Source organism: Oryx dammah, unplaced genomic scaffold (assembly GCF_014754425.2).
Source record: "Oryx dammah isolate SB20612 unplaced genomic scaffold, SCBI_Odam_1.1 HiC_scaffold_6, whole genome shotgun sequence".
NCBI classification, from domain to species: domain Eukaryota; kingdom Metazoa; phylum Chordata; class Mammalia; order Artiodactyla; family Bovidae; genus Oryx; species Oryx dammah.
This window is the reverse complement of record NW_024070190.1, coordinates 31,874,721-31,899,016: the sequence shown is the minus strand read 5'-3', so window position 1 is coordinate 31,899,016 and position 24,296 is coordinate 31,874,721. Positions and strand designations below refer to the sequence as shown.

General features: G+C 53.7%; 2 protein-coding genes across 4 annotated transcripts in view; one reads left to right on the top strand and one right to left on the bottom strand.

The window, feature by feature from the left end:
* The window catches only part of VSIR (V-set immunoregulatory receptor), a 29,274-nt gene extending 7,688 nt beyond the window's left edge, over window positions 1-21,586 (bottom strand). Inside the window, exons 1-4 of one of the 2 annotated variants that reach the window (XM_040242534.1) lie at window positions 21,342-21,586; window positions 10,105-10,530; window positions 9,199-9,255; window positions 3,090-3,197 (exon numbers count right to left, since the gene is read on the bottom strand). In XM_040242534.1, the coding sequence (XP_040098468.1) occupies window positions 3,090-3,197; window positions 9,199-9,255; window positions 10,105-10,530; window positions 21,342-21,423 (673 nt within the window). In that variant the 5' untranslated portion in view covers window positions 21,424-21,586. Of the gene's footprint in view, window positions 1-3,089; window positions 3,198-9,198; window positions 9,256-10,104; window positions 10,531-20,284; window positions 20,568-21,341 lie in introns of those variants that run through there. The other variant, XM_040242533.1, reaches the window with a different exon arrangement.
* The window catches only part of CDH23 (cadherin related 23), a 393,840-nt gene that overhangs the window by 328,282 nt on the left and 41,262 nt on the right, over window positions 1-24,296 (top strand). The window contains exon 1 of one of the 2 annotated variants that reach the window (XM_040242526.1): window positions 21,479-21,546. The exons of the other annotated variant lie outside the window; for it this stretch is intronic. The gene's annotated coding sequence lies outside the window, so the exon portion shown is untranslated. Of the gene's footprint in view, window positions 1-21,478; window positions 21,547-24,296 lie in introns of those variants that run through there. 2 annotated transcript variants of the gene reach the window in all.

Here is a 24,296-nt window from a genome sequence, read left to right as displayed (position 1 = left end):
TCCCGCGGTATCGGAATCATGGCTGCTTGTTTACCAGGGCGACTCTGTGGAGCTTCCTGCAGGCCTCTGCCTTCCCTCAGCTCATCCTCTCCCCTGCCCTTGAAGAAACCAAGTCTGCCTGATACTAGGGAGGCTGCCGTGCCCGTGGGCCTCTGTGGCACCCTGCCTGCCTCAGTGCTCCCAGCACTTTGTTGCTGTTGCTCAGTCCTCAGCCGTATCTGACTCTGTGACCCCATGAGCTGCAGCTCGCCAGGCTTCCCTGTCCTTCACTATGTCCCAGAGCTTGCTCAAAATCATGTCCGTCATGATGCCATCCAACTGTCTCATCCTCTGTCGTCCTTCTCCCGCCTTCAATCTTCCCGAGCATCAGGGTCTTTTCCAATGAGTAAGTCCTTCGCATCAGTTGGCCAGAGTATTGGAGCTTCAGCTTCAGCATCAGTCCTTCCAATGAATAGTCAGGATTGATTTCCTTTAGGACTGACTGGTTGGATCTCCTTGCGCTCCAAGGGACTCTCAAGAGTCTTCTCCAGCACCACAGTTCAAAAGCATCAATTCTTTGACGCTCAGCCCTCTTTATGGTCCAGCTCTCATATCCATACATGACTACTGGAAAAACCATAGCTTTGCCTAGACGGACGTTTGTCGGCAAAGCAGTATCTCTGCTTCTTAATACGCTGTCTAGGTTTGTCATAGCTTTTCTTCCAAGGAGCAAGCATCTTTTAATTTAATTTAATTTCCCAAGCCTTGCTCTTTCTCTTCTTTCTGAGTGTGGCTTACTCCCAAGCACTCCCTGCATGCCCAGCTCTGCGGCAGCACCCTGCCTGGAGCACATCGCACACAGTCCTATCCGTTCCGTCTCTGAGCTGCCACTCGTGCGCCACGCCACTCAGCCTCTACCCTGGGGCCACACTCCTGCCATGTCCCAGGTCACTGCTGCTGCCATAATTCCATCAGCTGCTTCTCTAGAATCTGGATCAAGAAAAATGACCCGAATCTCCACTTGCTCTCCATTTCATACCTGGTTTCTCTAGAATCGTCCCCTCTGGCATCTCGTGTGTCTGTCTCTAAACCTTTAACCACATAAGTCTTTTTTTGGAGAGGACAGAGGACTAGCCTCAAAAATACTTTTATTAGGAGATAAATGACTGATACCTTCCTGTTACTGCATGTATTAAATCTGGGGATAAGATGCTATGAAGTCATTGTCCATCGTGAAAATGGAATTTGTTTAGAGTTTCAGAAGGCGTGCTGTCATTGGTCATGGCAAAGCCCTGGCTGGCCCACCACACCCCCTCGAGCTTTCTTTCACTGCAGTTTTTCAGCACCCAGCTCATCTGTCCCTTTCTCTGTGAAGCCCTCAGTCTGCAGGTCTCCCAGTACCTGCAGCAGGAGATATGGAGGGCTGACCCCAGGCTGCCCGTGTCCTCAGGGCATGGCCACAGCATTCTGGCCTGGGGGTGTCCCCTCTCTGGTTTTCCTTCCTGCTGCCTGGGACACAGGCGGAGCCCTGGCCCAACCCCTGGCGGCCCGGGTGAGGATCAGCAGTGCCCCTCCCCCGCCCTGCGCCCACCTCTGCCGGGAATTTGTTTTCCCAGTTCCTGGGGGCTTCCCTGGTGGCTCAGAGGGTAAAGCAGTGCGGGAGACCTGGGTTCGGTTCCCGGGTCAGGAAGATCCCCTGGAGAAGGAAATGGCAGCCCACTCCAGTATTCTTGCCTGGAAAACCCCATGGACAGAGAAGCCTGGTGGGCCATAGTCCGTGGGGTCACAAAGAGTCAGACACGACTAAGGAGCTTCACTTTCAGTTTCCTGTTCCCTGATGGAGGCAGACCTATGGTCTGGAGTAAGAGGGGACAGAAAGCACCTCTTTTGCTGGGAGCCAAGCCTGCCTGAGCATGGCCCCTCCTCATCCCTTCCCCACCTCCATGGAAGCACTCCACAGATGAGCAGGAGCTGAGGGTGGCTCTGTAGCCATGCCTCTCCCTGGTTCATCTCCTGGGTTCCTCTTTCTGCTCCAAATCCCTTCACCTTCCCCAACCCCGGGGTGTTTGTGTAGATAAACTGTGGTAGGCTTTGTGAGAGGAATAGGGCCTCCTGAGGGGTGGGGGAAAGTGACCCACTGAAGAGGGACAGAGGGATGTCCAGTTGTTCCAGTCCAGCCAAAGCCCCCCTCAGTTACCTCCTGCTGCAGACAGCAGGGGTAGGGGGCAGCGCGGGAAGAGGTGGGGGACGCCAGGCCAGGGCCCCCGCCTTCCTGCTCTGGGAGGGCTGAGGCTGGCCGAGCCTTGTGGGTGGAGTTGAAGGAAGGGCAGAGGGCACTGTCACCCGAAGAGACAAGTGAAAAGGCATCACAGCTGGAAACCTGGCTCCACCACTTGCTCATTAGTGGTTCCTTGAGGGAGCTCCTTAGCTGCTCTGTGCCTCAGTTTGCCCAGCTTTAAACGGAGCCAGTAGGAGGACTAGACTCTGTTAGAAGGAGCACATGAGAGAATGTACATAGCAGACTGGACATGATACCTGGCACAGCAATCCTGCTAGTTAGGGGTCCTCAGCTACGATGCTCATGCGGAGTGATTTATTATGCAGTGGAACTATGCTCCCTGAAAACCACTGAGTTGAAAAGCTTTGAGCCTGAGTCTTACTCACTAAGTTTTATAACATTTGGTTAGTTATTTAACCCTGCTGATCTTAGGTTTGTGACCTGTAAAAGGAAAGAGTTGAATCGAGTTATCTCGAAGATCCCTCTCAGTTCTGATAATCCAAAGGTCATTTTGTCCCAACTGTTGCTACAAAGACAGACCCACCTATATGTTAAAGCAGGTCCCCCAACAATCTCCGGGTGACACCGCTTTCGTAAACAAGTTTCAGCTACTCCATAAGACTGCTCGTTCATTCAACAGATCCCTGTTGAGTATCAAGCCAGCACTGCCAGGGCCCAGTGGGTCCCCTCCTCTCCACGACGGAGCCCAGTGCTCATCTCTCGAAGAGCAGAACTGGGTCAGCCTTTTGCCTTGGCTCTTCCCTGTGGCTGAGTGGGACGCTGGGGCAGGTCACTCCCACCCCACCTAGCCCAGGCAGACGGGGATACTCACGGCGGTTGGAGGCCACCTGCCTTTGCTTGTAGACCAGGAGCAGGATGAGGGGGAGGCAGAGAATACCCACGATGCAGGCGCTCGTAGCCAGAGCAGCAGCCGTGATGCCTGAATGGACAGAGAGGCAGCCAAGGTGAGGCCCCACTCCTGCTACTCCTCCTGAGGGAAACTGAGGCCCAGAGAGGGAAGGCCCAGGAGCATGGGGGCCCACCTTCACCCAGGCCCCACAGCTAGACCCGCAGTGACCTGTTGAGGCGTGGAAGGTCTGGGAACCCCAAGAGGGCCAGAGCACCCAGGAATCAGGCCAGGTGCTTACAGCTGAGGCAGCTACAGGGGAGAAAGAGAAGGAGCCTCATCACAGCCTGCAGGAAACATCTCAACCACCTGGGGCAGGTGGTTGCTCCCTGAAGAGGAGAGCAGGCCCTTCACAGGCCCCATGTTACAGAGTTCAAGGTTGAAAGAAGCCCGAGAGATAAAAAAACTTGTGCAAACAGATGAGTGGTGATAACTACACAATGAGAATGTGATGAATGCCACTGAGTCGTACTCTTAAAAATGGTTAAAATGGCAATTTTATGTTATATATGTTCTATCACAATGAAAAATAACTGAATGAGAAGCCCTGTTTATCCCCTGAGAGACCCCTTGGCTCCAGGACAGGGCCTCTAAAAATGATCTCACATGTACAGTTCACAGGGAAACATCTTGGGGCAGGAACTAGGGAAATGTGAATCCTTGTCCAGTTTAAATGTTTTTAAGCTTTCGAAATTACACGCACACAAATTTACAAGTTTTTTTTTTTTTAATTCAACATTTTCTTTCTCCACCTGTACCTGGGCCCCCTCCAGAGACATAATCTAGATACATTCTCCACATGTACAGCATATATGGGACCACGTGACAACTGCTTTTCCCACTTAGCACAGCTTGGACACAGAGATCTAGCTGTGCTGGCACAGAGATCTAGCTCATTCCGCCTAGGGCTTATCACGGGGCTCACCTAAGTTCATTGAAACAGTCCCCTACTAGTGCGAATGTAGGTTGCTTCCATTTCTCAGCATAACTAATAATGTAGCAATGAACTTGTGTAGGCATCTTTGCTCACTCAGGCAAGTACATCACTACATAAAACCTAGTAGTGAAAGTGCTGAGCCAAAGAGTATGTGTATTTTTTTTTTTAGGCTATTGCTAAATTGTCCTGCAAAAAAAAATAGTTGTACTGCTTCATGGTCCCATCCACAGCATGGGAGGTTTTATTTGAGTCCATCTGCTGACTCCAGGAGTTTAGCTGGGAACAGACGTGCCCTCAGAACCACAACCAACATAAATGCTTTTCCTTCCCAATTTTAGCTGTTCCCTCTGACAAAAAAACAATGGGATAGAATACCTTGTCACAGCATCAGCTTGGCCCTGGGAGCTTTGGGGAGGTGAACGGGCTCATTGTTGCCTTTGCACTACTTATTTGGGTATAAAGGCTTGTTTTTTATCTCATTGTATTAGTGAACAACCCGACAGTGTAAACAAGCTTTCAGAGGGTTTGTTCAGACCTCGGAAGAGAAAAAGCTGTTTTCGGGTGCGTTAGAAGTACCCGCTGGTACAGGGACAGTTGCTCTGTTGTTACAAAGCAAGTTCAGCTCCACATTAAAGCAGGCTCCCCACATATCTTAGCGAGGCTGCACTTTGATGCAGAGTACTGAAAGTAAAACATTTTATAATTCAGACATCTGAGTATCTCTGAACTCCATCACAGGACCTTATTGTGGGCACTGAGAAAACAGCTGCAAAGCACCCTTCTCTGGTCATCAAAGCAGGTTTCCTCCAGACTGGCATTAAGCAGCGTACAGTGTAGCCAGTCGGTGACCACTGAGCATCTTGGCCCAACCTCTCTCCTGACTGCGGTCCCCAAGCAAAGACTCCCTCTCTTTGGCCCCTGTAGGGGATCAGGTCTTGGTTTCCTTATAACCTGGGCTGGGAGTTGAGGCTAGGCCCAGGGAGCAGGGTTTGGCCGGAGTTTTGTGGGCCAGCTGCCCTCTGAGACCATGGGCTCCTCTGCAGAGTGCAGCCTCGCCGCAGCTCCCCACCCCGCCCCCCATGTGTGCCAGTACCTGGGGCAGAGTTGGGGAGGTGTCTGGTCCTGTAGCCATCCAGAGGCAGGCTCATGCCGAGAAGGTGATCAGGCACTGGCAGAGGCAGCTGCCCAGCCAGCACCAAGCAGTGTGCCAGGCCTTTACAGAGCGGGGTGGGATAGAAGGGGCTCAGCCTGCTCAGCGAGGCTTTGTCCAGGGCCTGTCACTACCCAAGGGTGTTTATGGAAGAAGGAGTTCAGCAGGACTGCCTGGTCCCGGGGAGGGGGCTGGATGAAAGCATACATCTGCTGTGCTGTGGGGTGGAGAGATTGCTTCTCGGGGACATGGGCTGTCCAGCCTCCTGGCGCAGGTTCAGTGAAAAACCACAGCCCCTCAGCAGCTCGGGGCTCCTGGGCTCCTTCGGTACCGGCTTCCTCATCCCACTCCTCTCTTATCACCTCCCCTGCCGCCTCAAACTGATACGGGGATTTCATGCACCAGCTACCTTCCTCCTCCCCCAAGATATTAGGAAATTGGGGCTGCAGTTTGCTGTTGTCATTACTGTTCCGTTGCTAAGTCATGTCCAGCTCTTTGCAACCCCACGGACTGTACTTAGAGAAGGAAAACTAAAGAGCTTCTTGGCTGGAAGCATCATTAACTGATCTGGTACCAAGGCTGGCTGTGGAGCCCCTGTCTTTATAGCAGAGACTGGGGTCTTTCCAAACGTAAGTGGCAGCAGAGGGCAGGACCCAGCAGTCAGCCCCGGGACCTCCTAAGCACATGGATCACCAGGCGAATGTTTCACACTGTTAGAAAACAGGATATGCGTCCCCCGTCCACTGCCATCTACTTGCCATCCTGCCTTGGTACCGGGGAATGGATGAGATGATTTGGGAAGCCAGGCCTAGAACTGCACATTAGAAGTAATAATAGCCAACACATACACAGCACTTACTCTGTGCCAGGCACGGTTCTTAGTGCTTTCTTTACACAGAGTACCTCATTTTAGCCTCAGAACAACCTTAAAAGTATACATATAACCATGATCTCCATTTTACAGATGAAAAAACCAAGGCACAGGGAGGTTCAGCAACTTGACTGATTTCAGGATCTGTGCTCTTAACCACTTCACCACACTGCCTTTCATTAGAATAGACTCAAGTTGCAAATATGGCCAGCTTACTACTTAGCTTCGGAGAAGGCAATGGCACCCCACTCCAGTACTCTTGCCTGGAAAAGCCTATGGACGGAGGAGCCTGGTAGGCTGCGGATACGACTGAGCGACTTCACTTTCACTTTTCACTTTCATGCATTGGAGAAGGAAATGGCAACCCACACCAGTGTTCTTGCCTGGAGAATCCCAGGGACGGGGGAGCCTGATGGGCTGCCGTCTGTGGGGTCGCACAGAGTCGGACACGACTGAAGTGACTTAGCAGCAGCAGTACTTAGCTTTTTTTTCTTTTATTAGTTGCCAACAGTTTAAGATTGAGAGCTCAAGTAAAATCTGGACTTCTGACTTTGCTTGAAAATTTAGTGACTCTGGCAACCCTGGGCCCCTCTCCTGGCGTGTGACAGTTGGAACTGCATGTACAAACTGGCAGCTGGGTTTTCACCAGTCTCTGCTGCTCCGTACTGCCCTCCCCACCAGCTCCCTAGCCCTGTGAGCATTCGGTCTTGGACCCCTGACTCAGCACCTTTGATAACATGGGCTGCCTCCCTGTGAGATGGAAAGGGACACGCGTGCTCCCGCTGCTCAGTGGACACACGGTACCCAGAGAACAGAAGCACTGTCAGAGCACCCACACCCATCCCAGAGTATAGTGGGTTTCTTTTCATCTGAGACCACTTCCACCTTAGTGCCAAGACTCCTCACAGCTGTCGTCTCCAGACCTCCAGAACCCAGACTCGGAAAGGGGACTCCAGCCTTTAAGAAGCTTTCAGATTGACACTTCACCCCTGCCCTTGACAACTGGGACAAAAGCGAACATGTGCCTGTGGCCATTAAGAAGTGAATTCCCTGCAGACAGTAGTTCAGGAAAGCAGGGAGCAGAGTGAGGCTGCACATCCCGTGACTTGGAGAGGAAGGAATATGTCAAAACCTGAGAGCCGAGGTGCCCAGCAAAGGAAGCCTGACCTACTCTTTGCAGTCAAGTTCTGCCTCACCTCTGGGCTCTTATCAGACTCCTGGAGCTTCCCAGGTGACTTCTGTCCCCTTAAGCCCAGCAGCTGCTGCTCTCGAGTCTAGAGCAAGAAAAATGACCCCGACCGCCACTCCCTCTCCATTTCACACCTGGTTTCTCTGACACCGTCCCCTCTGGCATCTCTTGTCGCTGTCTCCAAGACAGCTGACTTTCAGAAAATGAGTGCTTTTCTGAAAATGAATGACTTTCAGAGGGGAGGGCCCCAGTACTCAGGCACAGTTTGCACACTGAGAACCAGCTTGCTCTGGCTTCTCCTCTTGGCTCTGGGAGACTAAGAACCACTCACTGCATCCATCTGAACCTCAGTTTCTCCATCTGTGAAATGGGAGCAGTGGCAGAGTTGTTCTGCAGGAGCCCCTGGAGGCAGAAGTGGGACTGGGGAGTTGCTTATAGTGGAAGGGGTGATGGGGAAGTGAACACTCAGGGACCCACCAGGTGAGGCTTACCCTGTCCTGTGCACAGCACGTGTGTGCACACATAGTCATGAGGCTGCTGCATGGGCAGGAAGGGGCTGCCGAGGGTGGGTGTGGGGGGGGGGGGGCTCTCCACCCTCCCCAGGGAGCCACCAGTGGAGGAAGTGAGGAAGGCAGCAGCTTGGTGCGAGGCCACACATGAGCTCTGTGGTGTGCAGGCGAAGAGGCTTGTTCTTAGTTTCTTAGTTCCATGTGGGTCTGGCTCAGACCAAAAGTGTGTTCTAATTTTATTCCTGGCTAGTCTGTTTGTTGTTTCAAAAAAAAAAAAAAAAAAAGAGTAGTTTGAATAGAAAGTCACCATGGCCTTTGAGTGGGGGGTTGGCTGTGGCTGAGCTTCCTGGCTTCAGCTGTGATGGATGTCCTCCTGGAGGGCGGGGAGAAGGCCTGCACTTTCGTGTCTCCAGGACCTAGGCAGGAGCTGGTCCGGACTGGATGCCAAATAAATACTAATGGAGAGAAGGCTGAGGAAGCCAAGAAACCCTCCTGTCAGAAGAGAGTGCACCCCTAAGACATCTCCGCTTTGCTGTCTCCAAGCTGCTGGGTATTCTCACCTGGGCTGCTAGTGCCCAGGCATCCCTCAGAGCAATGCCCCTGCCCTCCATGGGCACCTCTGGGCAAACACCAGGGGGCTGACTGCCGCCCACCGCCCTGTGCATCCAATCTCCTTCCCCAGCTGTGTGCACCTCACCTCCAGCAGGTAAGGTGAGCACAGTGCCGGCTGCACTTCCCTCGTCGGATGTGTGAATTGAGGCCAGTAACGTCACCTCTCTGGGCCTCTTTCCATGAGTGTGCCGTGAGGTTGGTGACACCACTTCACGGGGTTCTCGTAAGAAGCCATTGAGATACCAATACTTAGAAGGACTTAGCACGCTGCCTGAGATACAGTAGGAGCTTCAGGAAAGGCCGTTCTGTTCCCCTGCCTCAGCCTTTCCCTCCGCCCTCTCCACACACTTGGGACAAGGTTGAGTCCAAGCCAGGAGGACCCCCACACACACCGCCCTCCTTCCCATGTGGCAGAGGAGTGGGCCCCACTGAAAACAAGCTCGGCAGCCTGTGGCACCCAGTATCTATCATGGGGGCACTTGGCCCAAGGTCACTGCCAGGGCACAGCCTCACCCAAGAATCGGGGGTAGGACTCAGAAGCCAGCTTCCTCAAACTTCAGGCCTTAGAAGGGGCGTGGGCTTCTGGGGGCTGCAGCCCAATGGCTCAGGTGAAGGAGGAAGCAAAAGGGAGGGGTGGCAGCAACAGAGGAGGAATGGGGTTCCGTGGGCTTGGGGTGATGAGGTCAGAGTTCAGAATGAGGTCCGGGTCCAGGGTAAGGACAGAGAAGAACAGAGACTCCAGAGGAGCCAAGAGGTGGTTCCTTACTTTCACTCTCGTTGGAGGAGGGTGGGTACGCGATGCACTTGGATAGTGTTTCTTCGCCTGTGGGAGCAGAGAGAAGGGTCATTAAGTGGGCGTCAGACCCTGGCGGCCAGGAAGACTTGTCCAGGCTGGTATGCCCTGCTCCTGTCACAGATACCTTTGTTTGTGTCCCCTTGGCAATGCTGGCCCAGCTGCACACACACACACACATACACATACACACACACACACAGAGGCATATTTTCACTGTACAGCCAGGTAAGCCCTGCCCATCGCCATGACAGCCCCATGGGTGTGTGGCTACCTGCCCACACCCACACCTCTGTCTAGTCTACTGCCCCTTGTCTTCTCACCTACACACACACACACACACACACACACACACACACACTCACTCCTGACTCACATAGCAGGTCATATATCACAGCCCTGGAACTGTTGTGAGCAGACACACTCCCAGCCCAAGTTCATATGCTTAGTCACTCAGTCATGTCCTACTCTTTGTGACCCCATGGACTGTAGCCCGCCAGGCTCCTCTGTCCATAGGATCTCCCAGGCAAGAACACTGCAGTGGGTTCCCATTTCCTTCTCCACTAGTTCCTATACTCTCTCCCATTAAAAAAACCCCACTGTCTTAAACAGAGCCCTGTATGCCCTTCCTTTCCATCACACCCAGCGACCCAGAAAGAGGTGTTCATAGCTCCACATCCTCACACCCCATCCACCACCCCTGGAATACCAGCACCACCCATACAGAATCAGACACCCCCCAGCACAGTGTCACACCACCAGGCACACAGCGCCACCCCCCAGTGATCACTCGGTCCTCTGCTCATCCTCCCAGACAAGCTCAGACACCATCCCCACAGTGACAGCCGCCCCCGGCCACCCCACAGAGGAGGGGCTCACCTCTCTGCACCTGCAGCTCCATGGCTCCAAAGAGCCGCTGCTCCGAGTGGTGGTGCTTGATCTCCACCACCAGGCAGCAGTAGAGGCCGCCGTCCAGCAGCGTCAGGTTGCGCATGGTGATGGTGAAGTTGCCATGGTGGTCGGAGGCTGACTCCAGCCCGTAGCGCTGGGCCAGGTCCTGGCTGCTGTTGGCCTGGTGGCTACTGTGGTGCAGGTGGAGGTCCTGGAACGTGAGGTTGCGGATGGGCCGGCGCTCTGAGCAGACCTGCACCTCGCCCCGCGAGCTGCGGTACCAGGTCTTGTAGAAGGTCACGTCGTGCCCTTTGGCCAGGGGGCCCAAGAGCCTGCAGGTGAGGGTGACGTTCTGCCCCTCGGGACACACGTACAGGGAATAGGGCGTGGCGATCTTGAACGCTGTCACCAGGCCTGCTCAGAGAGACGAGAGCCCGTCACCCACCTGAGCCGGCAACACTCCCAGTACCCACCCGAGTAGGGAAGAACCTCGGCCTGGGGCTTCAAAGGTATGGGTTCCCCAGCCGCAAGCTCAGGGCCAGTCAGCTGACCTCCGCAAGCCTCAGCTTCTTCTTTTGCTCGTGAACCCGGCTCCCTCCAGGCTGTGTGGGAGGAGTCACAGGAGCCTCCCCAGGTAAAGCTGGAGGAGGCATAGGCGAGACACCAGGCAGGCAGCAGGGTGGGCCAGGCCCACAATGTCCCTCTCCCAGGGACATGTGCGCTGACCCCAGCTCCTGTCCCCTCACTGCAGGCACCGTGGCTCTGCCCAGACCTGGCCCCTGGCACTTGCAGTTCCCGTGCTCAACATGTCAGGTGGGAGAAGCAGAAGGCAGTTTGGGAACAGCAGCCCTTTGCCCTGGACCACCCCTCTGGGGGCCATTGGCATCTATTGCCACTCCTGAGGCCAGCCTGCCCCACACCCCCCTCATCAGTGAGCACTAAGGCAGCATCTGCCCATGTGAGGCCTGTGCCAGGGGCTCTGTCTCACCTGGATGCTGAAGACAGAGCCTCCCTTGGGAGCTTATGGCCTAGCTGGGTAGACAAGTCCTACATCCTGAAAAAGTAACCCCACAGGACAAAGGGCAAAGCCGCACCAACCTTCAGGGCACTTGAAGGAAAGAGGACGTGACCTTCCTGGGGATAGTCAGGAGACTACTTAAAGGAAGGAGAGTCTTTGGGGTTGGACAGACTGGAGCCCAGCACTTGGGAGGCAGGAAAGCAGGAATACCCAAGGTGTCTCAGGGACAAGGACAGGTGTGAAGAAAAGGTGATCTCATCCAGGCGCCTGCCTGCCACCTGGTCTTCTTACATACATTTTCTCGTTCATTTTGCTTCAATAAGCAAATAAAGCCATCCCCTGGTCCTCTTTACGCTACCCCCGTCTCCCAGCATGTAACCATGTTGACCCCCCAAAGCACTGGCCCTTTAACAGAAAATTCTGTCTAGCTATGAACCTCAGTTTCCTCATGTGTGCAGTGAGGAAAATATTAGCTACAATGGGGTTGTGAGAGGACAGAATGAGGGAAAGTGGAGAACACGCTATGTGAGCTCTCATGCCCTCTGCAGACATCGGAGCTATAGCTATAGTTACTAGACATTAGCGATGTTTTCATTTTATTTGGCATCTCAGGGGTTGTTGTGGGCCAACAGGGAAGGAGGGTTTGGAAATATGTACAAGATCCAAATGGATATGCCCCTTCCATTGTCATTGCCTAAACCCAAGATAATAATGCCACTTCTTTCCAGACACCCTTTCCCTGTTTTACAGCCTATCTCCTTACCCCTCCCCAGAGGAGCTGAAAGCCTGGCCCAGTCAGGAGAAAGGCAGCTGCTGTAGCTTTGGAATTGGCTCAGCCTGCAAAGGAGTCCAATAGCTGGGAGTTACACAGACTCTGAGCCTCAGATGCCTCGCTGTAAAACACAGAAGTGGAACAGCTCCCTGCCAGAGTTGAGGCAAAACTACAGATAATTTACGTGAAATGCTCTGAAAGTTGGGGCTTGATACCTGGGAGCTAGATGGGTCTCTAAGTCATTTCTGCAATTCAAAAGACATTTCTTAGGAGTGAAAATAGAACAGAGAAGCCTGCTTTGAATCCTTTCTCACCAAAGTGTGAATGACTGATAACAGCTGTGGCCCAATCTTGGCATGCTTACATATTTAAAGCAGAGTGTGAGGAGGCAGAAAGACATTTCCCCCAAAGAATATGTCTGCAAGGGTGGAGTTTTAAGCCCCAGAGGGTAAAAAGGACAGATACGCACCAGAGCTTCCCACTCCTGGCACCTGCATGTGAGAGGGAGCCATGTCTAGGATTCTCAGATTTTTGGAAAGTCATTGCCAAGGTGAGCAAAGACTTCAGAACTTTAGTCAAGATGCTCATCTCCTTTTCAGGGAGAAATATAGATGTCAAGAAAGGGAAAGTGGTTTGCCTGAAGTTCTGGAGGGTATAAACTCAGAACCTGAAGCATGGGGGCTTCAGGTAAAGAAGGATCTAGTTAGGACTAGAAGAATAATATAGGATGGGCATGGCCAACAACCCACTAAGGCAGGTGTTATTTTTATTCCTGTCTCACCAATGAGGAACCTGAGGCACAGAGATGTTACGTAACTCACTGAGGTTCACAGAGAAAATACCAGAGTCAGAATTAAACTCAAGCACTTAGACACTGTACTAAAAGAAAAAAATTCAGAATTTGGCAGCCCACAGGCCATATTCAGCCTTCAAATATATTTTACTTGAACCTCAAAGTATTTTACATTTTTTTTTGAGATTGCCAAAATTTAAAGACCGAGAATTTGATACGAAAATTCTGACTTCCAGCTTCTCTTTGAAAATCAGAACATTAACACTAAACCCAGCTTTCCAGATGGTACTAGTGGTAAAGAATCTGTCTGCTAATGCAGCAGACACAAGAGACCTGGGCTTGATCCCTGGATCAGGAAGATCCCCTGGAGGAGGAAATGGCAACCCGCTTCAGTACTCTTGCCTGGAAAATTCCACAAACAGAGGAGCATAGTGGGCTACAGTCCATGGGGGTCGCAAAGAGCTGGACACAGCTGAGCGCAAGCACACACAGCTCTCCTGTGAGGCACTTGTCAACTGGAACTGAGCCGCAGCCTCCTCTTCCCATGGGGCCCTGGTGCTCTAGCTGGCCGCAGTACCCACCTCTCCCTAATGTTTCCCTCTAGTCTGCTTCACTTTCTTGCCATTAGTGTCCCACGGACATTTGAGTTTCTGGTCCGTGAGTGGGCTCCTTGGTTTCTAACCAGGGAGGCATTCCACTCCCCAAGCCCACTGTCCTACAGATATAACAGTCAGGCTCAGAGAGAAAGTGATCTACCCAAGGCCCCCAGTGGAAACCGAGCTACTGAATTATGGCTGTGCCAATAAATGAAAGTGGGAAGTAGTCACAGGAAGGGCCCTCTGAGGAAGAATAAAAACCCACCCAAAGAGTGGACCTGGATTAGCTCTGCCCTGTGCTCCCGCTTTTCCCCAGCCAGCCATGTGACAGCTCCCACCAGCACTTCTCCCGACTGATACCCCATTTCCCTTTCCCCAACATTATCTTTAGCCCCAGAACTACCCCCAAGGGTGTGAGCCGAATCCAGATCCAGCAGTACTGGCAGGAGCTTGCACACCCTGGGGGCTAGGGGAAGGCTGGCTCAGTGGAGGCCAGGGCCGCAGGTCTGGGTGAGTGGAGGCAGAAGCAAGAAGTGGAGCACGGAGCCGAGCAGGGTGGGGACTGTCAAGTGGACAGAGGTGTGGATGGGGTGGGGCGAATATGTAGGCAAGATGAGGCTAGCTTGTGGGCAGGATAGGTGTCTGTGAGCACAGGGTGATGGGGCAGGGTGGGAGCAAGCAGCAGGGCCTCCAATGGGGCACCAGCCCAGGGCCTCCCTGGTCCAAGCAGTGGTGTTAGGGACAGAATTCCCCAGGAAAGCAGTGGGGACGGGCTTTTCAGCCCAAGAGGCAGTTTCTTTGCAGATTCACAGGGGAACACAGAAGTGGGGTTCAGAGACAGAGCTGGGGAGGGTCATTGCCCAATTCCTGACACCCCAAGCACCCCAGAAGGCCCTCTTCCCCTTTTAGAAAAAGGAGAAGCTACACTGGGCTTTAGGTTTGGGTGTGGGAGAGAGTATTCAGTTCCAGCAAACGGACTGGATGGGGTGGGCCAGATGTCCACAGGACTTGTCCTGGGGGAGAGAAAACATCTTGTTTGTTGTGTCTGAGACTCCAACCAGGATAAGGCCAGGGGCAGCCTGTCCTTAGGTGGACTCTCAAGGGCACGCTGTTAGGGAAAACTACACACGTGCCCCATGCCTTCCACGACTGCACATATACATGTGTGTTATCAGGGGCTATAAATAGCCCAGCTGGAATTATAATTATTTGGTCAGAGGATGTTGCTTATTGTAAGGAGCAGATCCTTTTGGACACCTGGGGCATTGTCGGAGACCGGGGAGGAAGGCCCCTGGCTCCAGGATGGCCGAGAGCATGTGGAACAGGAAAAGGCCCCAGGCCCTAGGCTGAGCCTGTGCCTGTGTGGGAACCATCCATCACTGTGCTGTTTTTAGGGCCCAGCCCCGGCTCCCCACCCCCACCCTGCTGCTGGGTGAGTTTGCAGAAGCACCTGTAGGAAGAATGTTGTGAGCCTGGGGTAATTCTAGGTCTAGGGTTAAAACACTAGCCTGGGTGGGCAGATCCCTGGGCCCCAATCCCCACTTAGCCATGCCCTTACTGTGTACCTTGGGCAGGTCCCATCCTTCTCTGGGCCTCCCTTTCTTTATCCTATCTTGAGAGATTCCCCCACATTCCTAGCCACCTTCCAATTCTGAAACCCTGTGGCAGGTGAGAAAGGCTGTCTTTCTTCAGGGCAGAGAAGGGTGACAAGAATGGGCAACAATACGAAGATGATCACAGGCATTTATGAGCACTTCTTACATGTTAGGACTTGCTGAGCACTTGGCACTCATTTAATTCTCATAACCTCTGATGTAGCTCTTATTATCCCCATTTTAAAGAAGAAGAAATAGAACTAGGGAGGTGAAGCGATTTGCCCAAGGCCACACAGCCCTGTGTGGCTGAACAGAGGCCCACACCTTGGACAAGCCAACACTGCAGACAGGAAGAGCCCTCCACCCCTCCAGCGGGTGGGGCTAACACTTCATCCTCTTAGCTACTCAGAGTGAACTGACCTCCAGTTGACTTCTGCGCTCTCCACGCAATTATCCTTGCTCTGCCTCAGACCCAAAGCAAAAACATCATTCTTTCATTCCACAAATATTTACTAAGGTCCAAACTTGAGCCAGGCCCAATACAGAGAGGCCATGGGGGTGCAGAGTTCCTTAAGGAACTTCCACTCAGAATTCAGTCCTGCTTCTGCCACTTTCTAGCAATGGGACCCTCAGCCACAGAGGGGCTGAGCCTCTTGTAAAAGCTTCTGTTCTAGTGTAAGAGAAAGTTCTTGTTTGGCTTCATCTCAAGATGCCAGTTTTTGTGACCCCTGTCCCCAGCAAGCAGGCACCTCGTGAAACCCTGTGGGTGTGCGTGGGATGGCTGTGGGGGTGGCCGGGAGGGCATGTAAACAGGCCTGTGTATTTTCCCTGACCAGGCATGAACTTAGCCCACAGTCACCAAGGCAACACCCCAGCCTTTGGAGGTGGGTCCCTGGTTCAATTAGGCCTAGAAGGCCCCACCCAAACAGTTAGACTCTGTCTAGCTGCTAAAGGCTATAAGTAAACAGTTACTCATGGCCTGCTAGCTGGCCCTGTGCTAGATGCAAAAGGCCAGGCCCTCGCCCTCACAGCGGACCCCAAATGGACCCTGCCAGCGCAGTCCATGGTGGTGTAAGAAAAGGCCAGGCTCTGTCTTTATCAAGATGCCGAGCACAGAGGGCAACAGAGGTAAGGACCAATCAGGACTGGTCCTGATTCCAGAGCTAAGCTCAGGAAGTAGCTCCAGGGCAAGGGGCTGAGGGCCCAAAGCTGGCAGGTCCGCCCGTGGGCCCCTGTAGCTGGTGAGGACAAAGGGCATCTCAGATGTGTTTATTGATACCTCCTCCTGCAGGAAATGTCCATTCACATCAGACCAAGGAGTCTAGGAAGGGGAAGCCAGGCTCTATGGGAGGAAGTGGCACTTCCAGCACCTTGCGAAAGCATCGCTGCCTCTGGGGCTGGAGGCTGCTGGCCAGCACACCTCCCCAGGGAGAGCCTGGGGCTGGCCAGAGCTGCGCCAGTGACCACTCCTCTGGATGGCTCCTTCCTCAGCTCTCCCAGGCCTTCCCTGAGGACGGCTCTGTGTAGCCCAGATTGCCAGCTCCAGCCAGCTCCCCTCAAGATCCTGTGCTTTGAGGACGTCCTGAGGTTCATGTTCGTATCTCTTTGTGCCCGCCCCTCAGTGCAGGAGGCTTGGGGGCCATGGCAGCAGCAGGCGCTTACTCTGTGCCAGGCATCATTCTGATCACTTCTACATTGATTCACTTATTGAAGCCCCGCTCCCTGTGAGGTAGGACTGTGACCATCTCCACTTTACTGACGAGGAAACTGAAGCACAGAGAGGCTAAGTAACTTGTACAGAGTTTCACAAATAGTACTTGGTGGTGCCAGGATTTGAGCCCAGGTCATCTGGCTCCTGAGGTCTGCAGTGTAGAAATAGTCAAGGATTAACCACGGTCCCCACCTCCTTCCTACAGATGTGCAGTGTGACCTGGCCAATGGGGCTGCCAGCTCCCTCTCCCACTCTTCCCCACTGGTTGTTGGGACAACCAGCTGGTCCCAGCATGAGGAGAGGACCCAGCTAGAGCCACTGTATTTATTTGGAGAAGGCAATAGAATTGGGGTCTGGAAGAAGCCCAGATAGGCCTGCTGACCCTATCCTGGCCTCTTAGGATGGGAAACTGCCCTCCCTCCCTTCTTCCAGGAGAGCTAAATTGCCCCCTACCACCAGCTGCCACTCTGCACAGTGGTGAGTTTTCTTTTGCAGTGGAGAGGAGCTGACGGCATCAGCATAAGGAGTTTTACTTTCAGTTTGATGGCATTAAATAACATTGAATCACATAGAGAGAAGGCTATTCCCTTTTCAATTCTCTTTCAGTCCTGATTACATCAAAGAGAAAGTCCTAGTTTGATGCCAGTGTATCTTCAAAACGTCTCTATTATATGCTAAGCTTGTCGTCTTTTTTTCCTTGCAAGATACAGCAGGCTTGGAGCCTTCTCCAGGCTATAGTTTCCAATCAGAATTTACCATATTTGGTTTTCCTATTATGCACTTTTATGATTTTGTTCTATTTATGGCAAGTGACACTGGCTTTCCATTTATGGCAAGTGATATACAGTTTCCTTTTAAAATCTATTTACCTAAGTAAAAGAAATGAGTAGATTCTTTAAAGTACATATGGTAATAGGCAGACACTGTAGAAATCCCCAAGGTGGTGAAGAAATGGACTGAAGGTCAGGAAACACCATCATGGAATTACCCTTCCGAAGCATGTCTTCAGCTTTGCTGAGACCCTGTTACCCAGCCTACTCAGGGCTCACATAAAGAGGGAGTGTGTGTTTGTGGTCTCATAGTAAATGAACAGCAGAGGCAGGACTTGACCCCCTGGTCCCCATGAGAAGTAAGATCCTATGTAGAAGAGTTAAGAGACTAGGCTGGCTTGCCAAGGAGCAAAGCAGCTTCATTACTGAATTATTGGTGTGCACAAAGGTGTCCATTGTTTTTCTCCCTGGGGGTGGTCAGCCAAAGTAAAATAGGCTGAATATTAAGCTCAGTTACAAGACCCTAAGAAGACAAGCAAACCCTGGCTTGCCTTGAAATTGCAGAGTCCCCATCTCCAGGGAACCTTAAGAGGAGCCTCTACAGGCACCTGCATGGGCATTTCAGACTCAAAGTGCATAGAGGTGGCACAAAAGGCTGGGCTCAGCACCCCAGACCTCCAGGATTCTAGACAGCCCTGCCCCAAGGAAGCCAGTCAGTGCCTTCCCGTGCTCTGGGCACTCTGTTGGACAGTAAGAACGCTAAGGAGCTTAGCTAAGAGCTAAGGCAGCAAGGAGCTAAGACAGTAAGCCAGTGGCATGCGGCCGTCAGAAGCCAGGAGACAGAATCATACCACACAGCCAGAAGCAGGTGCCAGGTGCTATATTGTGTGTGTACCCTTCGCCACAGCCTCTGGGGGAGGCACTGTCATCGTGCCTCTTGGAGAGATGATAGAACCTGTTCAGGCATGCTGAGCAAGCACACAATCACAGAGCAGTACAGGGCCATCTTGAGAGGTGAATGGAGGGCTCATTGCCTCCCCGAGCTGGACTGTTAAGTAACGGGTTGTACAAGAAACCCTGGCAGGCAGGGCACACGATTCCAAGTCCCTGGCTTCGCCATTCTCACACAGTGGTATCAGGAAGGCCTTGCATGTGCCAGCACTGCTACTGAGGGGTCCCCAGGCTCTATCAGAAACTGTGCTGGTGCTTCCTGGTCCCCTTCCCCTGGTGAGGCCAGACTGCTCCTGGATGAACAGCTGGCTTAAAACCTGGAGCCTCAAACTCAGTCTTTGGGACTTGGTCAGTGGTTCTGGTTGAGGGGTCACCGCCAGTATACCCGATGGGCACTGAGGACCCTTTCCTGCCTCTCTTCTTTCCCTCAGTCTGCTTGGCCCTAAGACCCCCTGTGTGTGTTGCATATAGGGAGGTCACCCCTCAGCAGTGTACCTCCCACTGGGGCCACGCTGTCCCTGGAGGTCAGACCCAAGCAGGGAACCTTTGGGAGAAAAAGAGAGCAACCAGCCCAGTCAGGGGCTCCCCAATATAGCTGGGGACCCCTTCCATGGCCTCAAGGCTGCTTCTCTCCACCCCAGGGCTTCTGGGCAGAGGATTGTGGATTTCCTAAGACTAGTCTTTGCTATGTCAGAGGCTTGCACCATTGGGTTACTCAACAAGGGCCTGCAACACTGCTTACCATACAGGGAAGGATGGGCTCCTCCCTCCCCATTGCACCTCCATGGACTAGTCCCAGAGTTGGAGACTCCTGGGTCAGCCTGTGAGGTCATGGCAAGGTCAATAACTTCCATAGGCCCTAGGGATACCAAAGAGGAAGAAGAGCCTCTGCCATCCTTGGGGTCTTCTGGGTCCTGGCCTCCTAGGTACCTCCCGCCACCCATCTCACCCTGAGTCAGGTCCAGGAAAGGGGTATCTGCCACTTTTCCTGGGCCCCTAAGCATCAGGCGCACCACCACCATTTTCCATGGTGCTGGCCCGGCCCCAGGAGCTAGAGAGCAGGTCTGCACCAGCCACCCCGTCTCACCTTCCCAAAGCATCCGTCCTGCCCAGGGCAACCCGGCACCTCAGCAGGCTGGTAAGCATCAATCCTGCCTAGGACAGGGACCTAGCGGGCTGGCAAGCAGGTCTTTTCAGTTCACAGACCCTCTGGAGCATCCCTGCAATTAGGCCTGCCCATCTCTTAGCCCCCTTGTTGCACACTCTACTAGGTAACAGCATGAATACTCATTAGCACACCCATATTACAGTTAGGAATACTGAGTCCCAGACTAGTTCAAATCTAAGAGAATTCTCGTGACTCCTTTCAGTGGAAAACTGCTTCAAACCCTAATTATCCCCCTGAGCTGGGCCCATGAAGAGATGGAGTACCAAGCTCTCTCTGGGAGGTCTCCGGGCTGTGTAGACAACACAAAGCGAGGGGCTCCGAGCCTCCGTGCTGCTGGCTGCTCTGCGAGCCAGTGCCCTGCGCCCTCATCCTCTGGAACTCAGTTTCCCAAACTGGGGCTGCTGAGCAGAGAGCAGCCCAGCCAAAGGAGGACCCAGGGTAGGGGTAAGAGAACTGAAGGGCCTCTCAGGGTCACTTGGAGAGGCTGGGACAGGGCAGGGCTCTGTAGCCAGTGGGCTGCTGGCCTTCCTGCCTGCCACCATCCCCTGCTCCTCTGGGAAACCATGTCTGCCACGAGCCATGGCCTTGGTGCTGAGACTGCTCCCCCGCCCGCTTTGACTCTTCCTGGGGAGCACCCAGTCCAGGGCTTAGGGAGCCATGTCTGCGGGGTGTGGGCTCCCTCCTCCTCATAAGAGGCCAGGCCAGCCTTCCAGTGCTGAGATGACATGAGCCTGCCTGCCCTCAGTTTCTGAGGTATTTTCCAGGTTCTCTCAGGCTCCTCCTCTTGCTCTTACCCTGTCGTCCGCTCCCTCCTCTTCTTCCGACTCGCCCACTGGGTCCCGTGCCAAGCTCCTCAGCTCCCTTCTGCCTCCCTCTGACTCCCTGCATGACTCACACTTTCCCTCCTCCTTCCCAGGGAAAAAGTTTAAAAGTTGAGTTCCATAGGCTGCCTGCTGGTCCCCTCCTCCCTTATGATCCAACTTCTCCAATCCTAGACAGACAAGAACTGTCGGCCAGACTATGGGTGCCAGGACCTCCTTTGCCCCCCCAACTCAAGGAGCCCCTGTGTCCTGACCAGGATACCACTTAGACCTGTGAAAGTCTGGACTTTGGAAGAGGAAAGTGACACCTCCCCGTGTATGGCTTCTGTGTTTGAGCTAAGGAAACTGAGGCCCGAAAGATGCTATAAGTTATCCAAGGACCTAGAAGGGGCTCATAACTGAGCTGGGAAATGCCCCCATGTTCTCCCCAGCACATGCCCTACATCAGTGCCCCCGGGGGCAGCTTTGCTAGAATGCCAGGAATCGGCTAACCACTCAGCACTCAGACCCTCAGAGGGGTGTGCATGTCCAGCAGTAGACCAGTGGCCACACTGACCAGTGCCCACCAAGGCTCAACCGTGAGTGTCACCAGCGTATAGGACAGTGGCTGTGAGTATACAACTCCCCTACCGTGTGAGATCCTGGAGCCCTAAGGCGGGGCAGGCAGATGCCACAGGTGTCAAATGCCAGGGGCATTCACTAGAACACACTGGGTTGTCTCCACCGGGTCCACCTCCTGTTCGGCAGAAGGTGCTCGTGCCCTGGGCTCTCTGGGCTGGGAAGGCTTGGACAGGCAGCCGCTTAGGCAGCTGTCAGCAAACAGATGTGCCCATCACCCAGCCAGGGCACTTGGCAGAGAGCTGCTGCCCGCTGCCAAGTAGTCCTAGCAGCCTCTCTGCCGTGGGGGGTGGGGTGGGTCACAGGGGGCTGAAGGGGGCTCCCAGGGCACCCCTGTCTGACCTGTGATCCCTACCCTGCCTGCTGTGTTCTCCCGGTGCTCCTCCCCCGCACCCAGGCTCGCCAACCTTACCTCGGGAGGCAGCCAGGAAGAAGGCGAGGAGCACAGGCCTCCAGCGCCGGCTGCCAGCCTCCGGGACTGGGGGAAAACCCATGTCGCCGTCGGGCAGAGCTGCGTCTGGCGCAGCGGGCCAGAGCGGAGCCCAGGGGCACGCAGAGGGTACTCCTGGTTCGCAGCGAGCGGACGGGACGCGGCCGGCGGGGAAACCTCCGGGCGAGTGAGTGTCGAGCAAGTGAGCGCAGACGGCCGCCCGCTCCGGGGGCCCCACAGCACCCCCGGGCGGCCATGGAGGGTACTGCCTCTCCGAGGCTCCACGGGAGGGACTTCCCACTGTCCCGCACGGCCTGGCCCTGTAAGATGGGGGAGCCAGGCAGTATCCCAGAGTCAGCAGAGCAGCTTGATTGCTAGTTTCAAGCCTTTTCTTCTCTCCTCTATTCCTGTTTGCAGAGGATTAGTATTGGTGCAAAGCCTGAGAAGTACATCTACGTCTAACTTAGCATCATCATAGATTGTATCAGCCCTTACCCACCAGCAGGGGCTTGTACCGATCACTCTCCAACCCAGCCCAGGTCCTGATATGTAGCAGGCACTCCTAGTAGCGGAATGGATGGATGGAATCTAACTTTTGTAAAGAGCTGGGTGAGTCGGAGCAGGCGTGACTGTAGATTCCAGAGCCTGCAACACTCTTGTGCACATGTACCCATGCACACAGGTGCAGGCTTGGCACACCCCTACACTGGGACACGTGTGGGGTGTGTGTGTGTGTGCACACAACACTGGGTAGTGTGTCCCATAGAAAATCACCAGCACTCCCCTGGCCCAGGCCCCAGCATCACCTCCCACCTTGCAGCCTCTCTTACTCCCTGTACCTCAGATGTCTGCAGGACGCTCTCACACATGCCCACCTCTAGCCCTCTGCTCTTGCACCACACCCAGTACTGGTACTCCTGGCAATGTCTCTCTCCTTTCTTCCAAGTTCTTCTTATCGCTCAGGGCTCAACTCAGGCTCTTTCCCTTTACAAAGCACCCTGAATCTCCCCTGAAGGTCTCCAAACAGTCTATACCCTCTTTGTCTACCACACCAAGCCTGGTGTTACCAAACATCTGGTCTTCCCCCCAGGCTCATTTGCTCTCCTGGGCTAGACTATGAGCCTTTGGAAACCAGGGTCTGTCTCTGATGTTTCCGAGTCCCTGGCACAAAACTGGGCATAGGGGAGATGTTTGATACACACTTCTCTGAATGGATAAGTTGATGTATAAGTGAGTAGTGATTTCCCAAATAGAAGTGGAGGTGACAATGGTAAGGGCCAGGGATCAGGGGAGAGGGAGAGCCCAGCACTGTACTCTGTTTACCCCAGCCTAGGTGAAGCTTCCAAAGGCTTTGCCGACTCGCTAAGGGTCTTGACCTCACAAGCAACACCCAGGCTGAAAGACAAAGTACAGCCAGAGTCCGTGTGGGTCAGGATGGTGAGACTCAAGGAAAGCCAGGAACTCTGGGTATCCCATGGGCAGACTGGTCCAAGTCAGAGATTCTCTGAATGCTTCCAGCCCTCACTCCCAGGGTAGGGAAAGCTGCAACAGAGGAAGGGTGGGCATCATGCTATTACTATGTGAACTGGCATAGGCCTAGTCTCCCTGAAGCCAGGGACTCCCCCTGAGATGGGAGTCCCAGTCATTTCCAGGACATAATCCAAGTTCTTGGTCACCGTCCTGATCTTGTGACCCTGCTTTAGGGGACAGCCTGGGCCTTCTTCTTCCTGTCAGAGTGTGAGTTCTTCCACCCAGGGAAGTTACAAAGCCAACTGAAACCAGCTGGGTGCCAGGCGCCCTTCCCAGCCTGGCCATCGTCCGGTGGAAGTGAGGTGGGGTCACTGTAGGGTGAGACCCTGGAGCACCTGCTCTCCCTCCCCTCCTCCCTTCCTGGCTTAGCCTGGCTCTGACCACCCTTGAAACCAGACTCCCTCTGCCCCAGGGCCTAGAAGGTGGGTGTGAGGAGGCTGGGATTGGGGGTGGGGAGCAACTGCTCTGCCAAGCCCTTACCCAGAGGGTGAGAACACCTGAGCTGGGCCCAGTCCCCCTGCCCTCCACTTGCTTTCTCTCCACCACACTCCCCCCGACCCCAGTGAGCCTCCTAGGTTTGCATCAGGGTGAGACACAGAGGCATTGCCCAAGGTGTGGGCATGGTCCAGAAACCTCAGGCACTGTTTCTGCAGTATCAGGGCAGAAGAACTTGGCTGAGAGGGCCTCTGGGGCACCAACTTCCTCCTCACACTAGAGGCCAGGGGAAGTCAGACCCACCTCCCCCTCCAAGCTCTGACCTGGTCTTAGAGAGAAGGGGGCCATGGAGGAGCTCTGTGAGAGCACCCCCGCTCACTCTCAGTCCTGCACTGGTTAGACCCACTTCCAGGAGTCTGGGAAAACGGGAAATGTCAGTACCACCACCCTTTTGGTGAGGCTGTAGGGTGGCGCTGGCATGTCTTGTGGCAGAAGGAGCTCCACCACCATTTTTAATGGAAACTAACAAACACCTTCTGGGGAAAAAAAGTGTGAAACTTACATGAGCTTTCAGTAGGAGAGATTTCAAAGATACTTCATTCTTGGGATAAACGCTTCAGGGGTGTTCCCCAATTCAGTGCAAGTCTCCTCTCCACGCTGGTGGGAAAGTCTGAGAAATTTAAAAACAATGCATTTTCCTTCACTGTGTGATTGTAATTTTTATGAAGAGTCGTTGAGACTCTAAGACCCAAAAGAGTATCTCTCTGATGGAGCAGGGGTTCAGACTGATGGTGGCAGATCAGCTCCTTGGAATGTCTGAACCAGAAGGGATGTTAAAGAACAAGTCGGGTCCTTCACTAACAGAAATGGTCCAGAAAGGATCTCTGTGACGTCCAAGGTCACCGAGCCCCATCTCCAGGTTTCCAACACTACCTGCTTTGGAAACAGTTCTAGCAACCACCTAACACACCT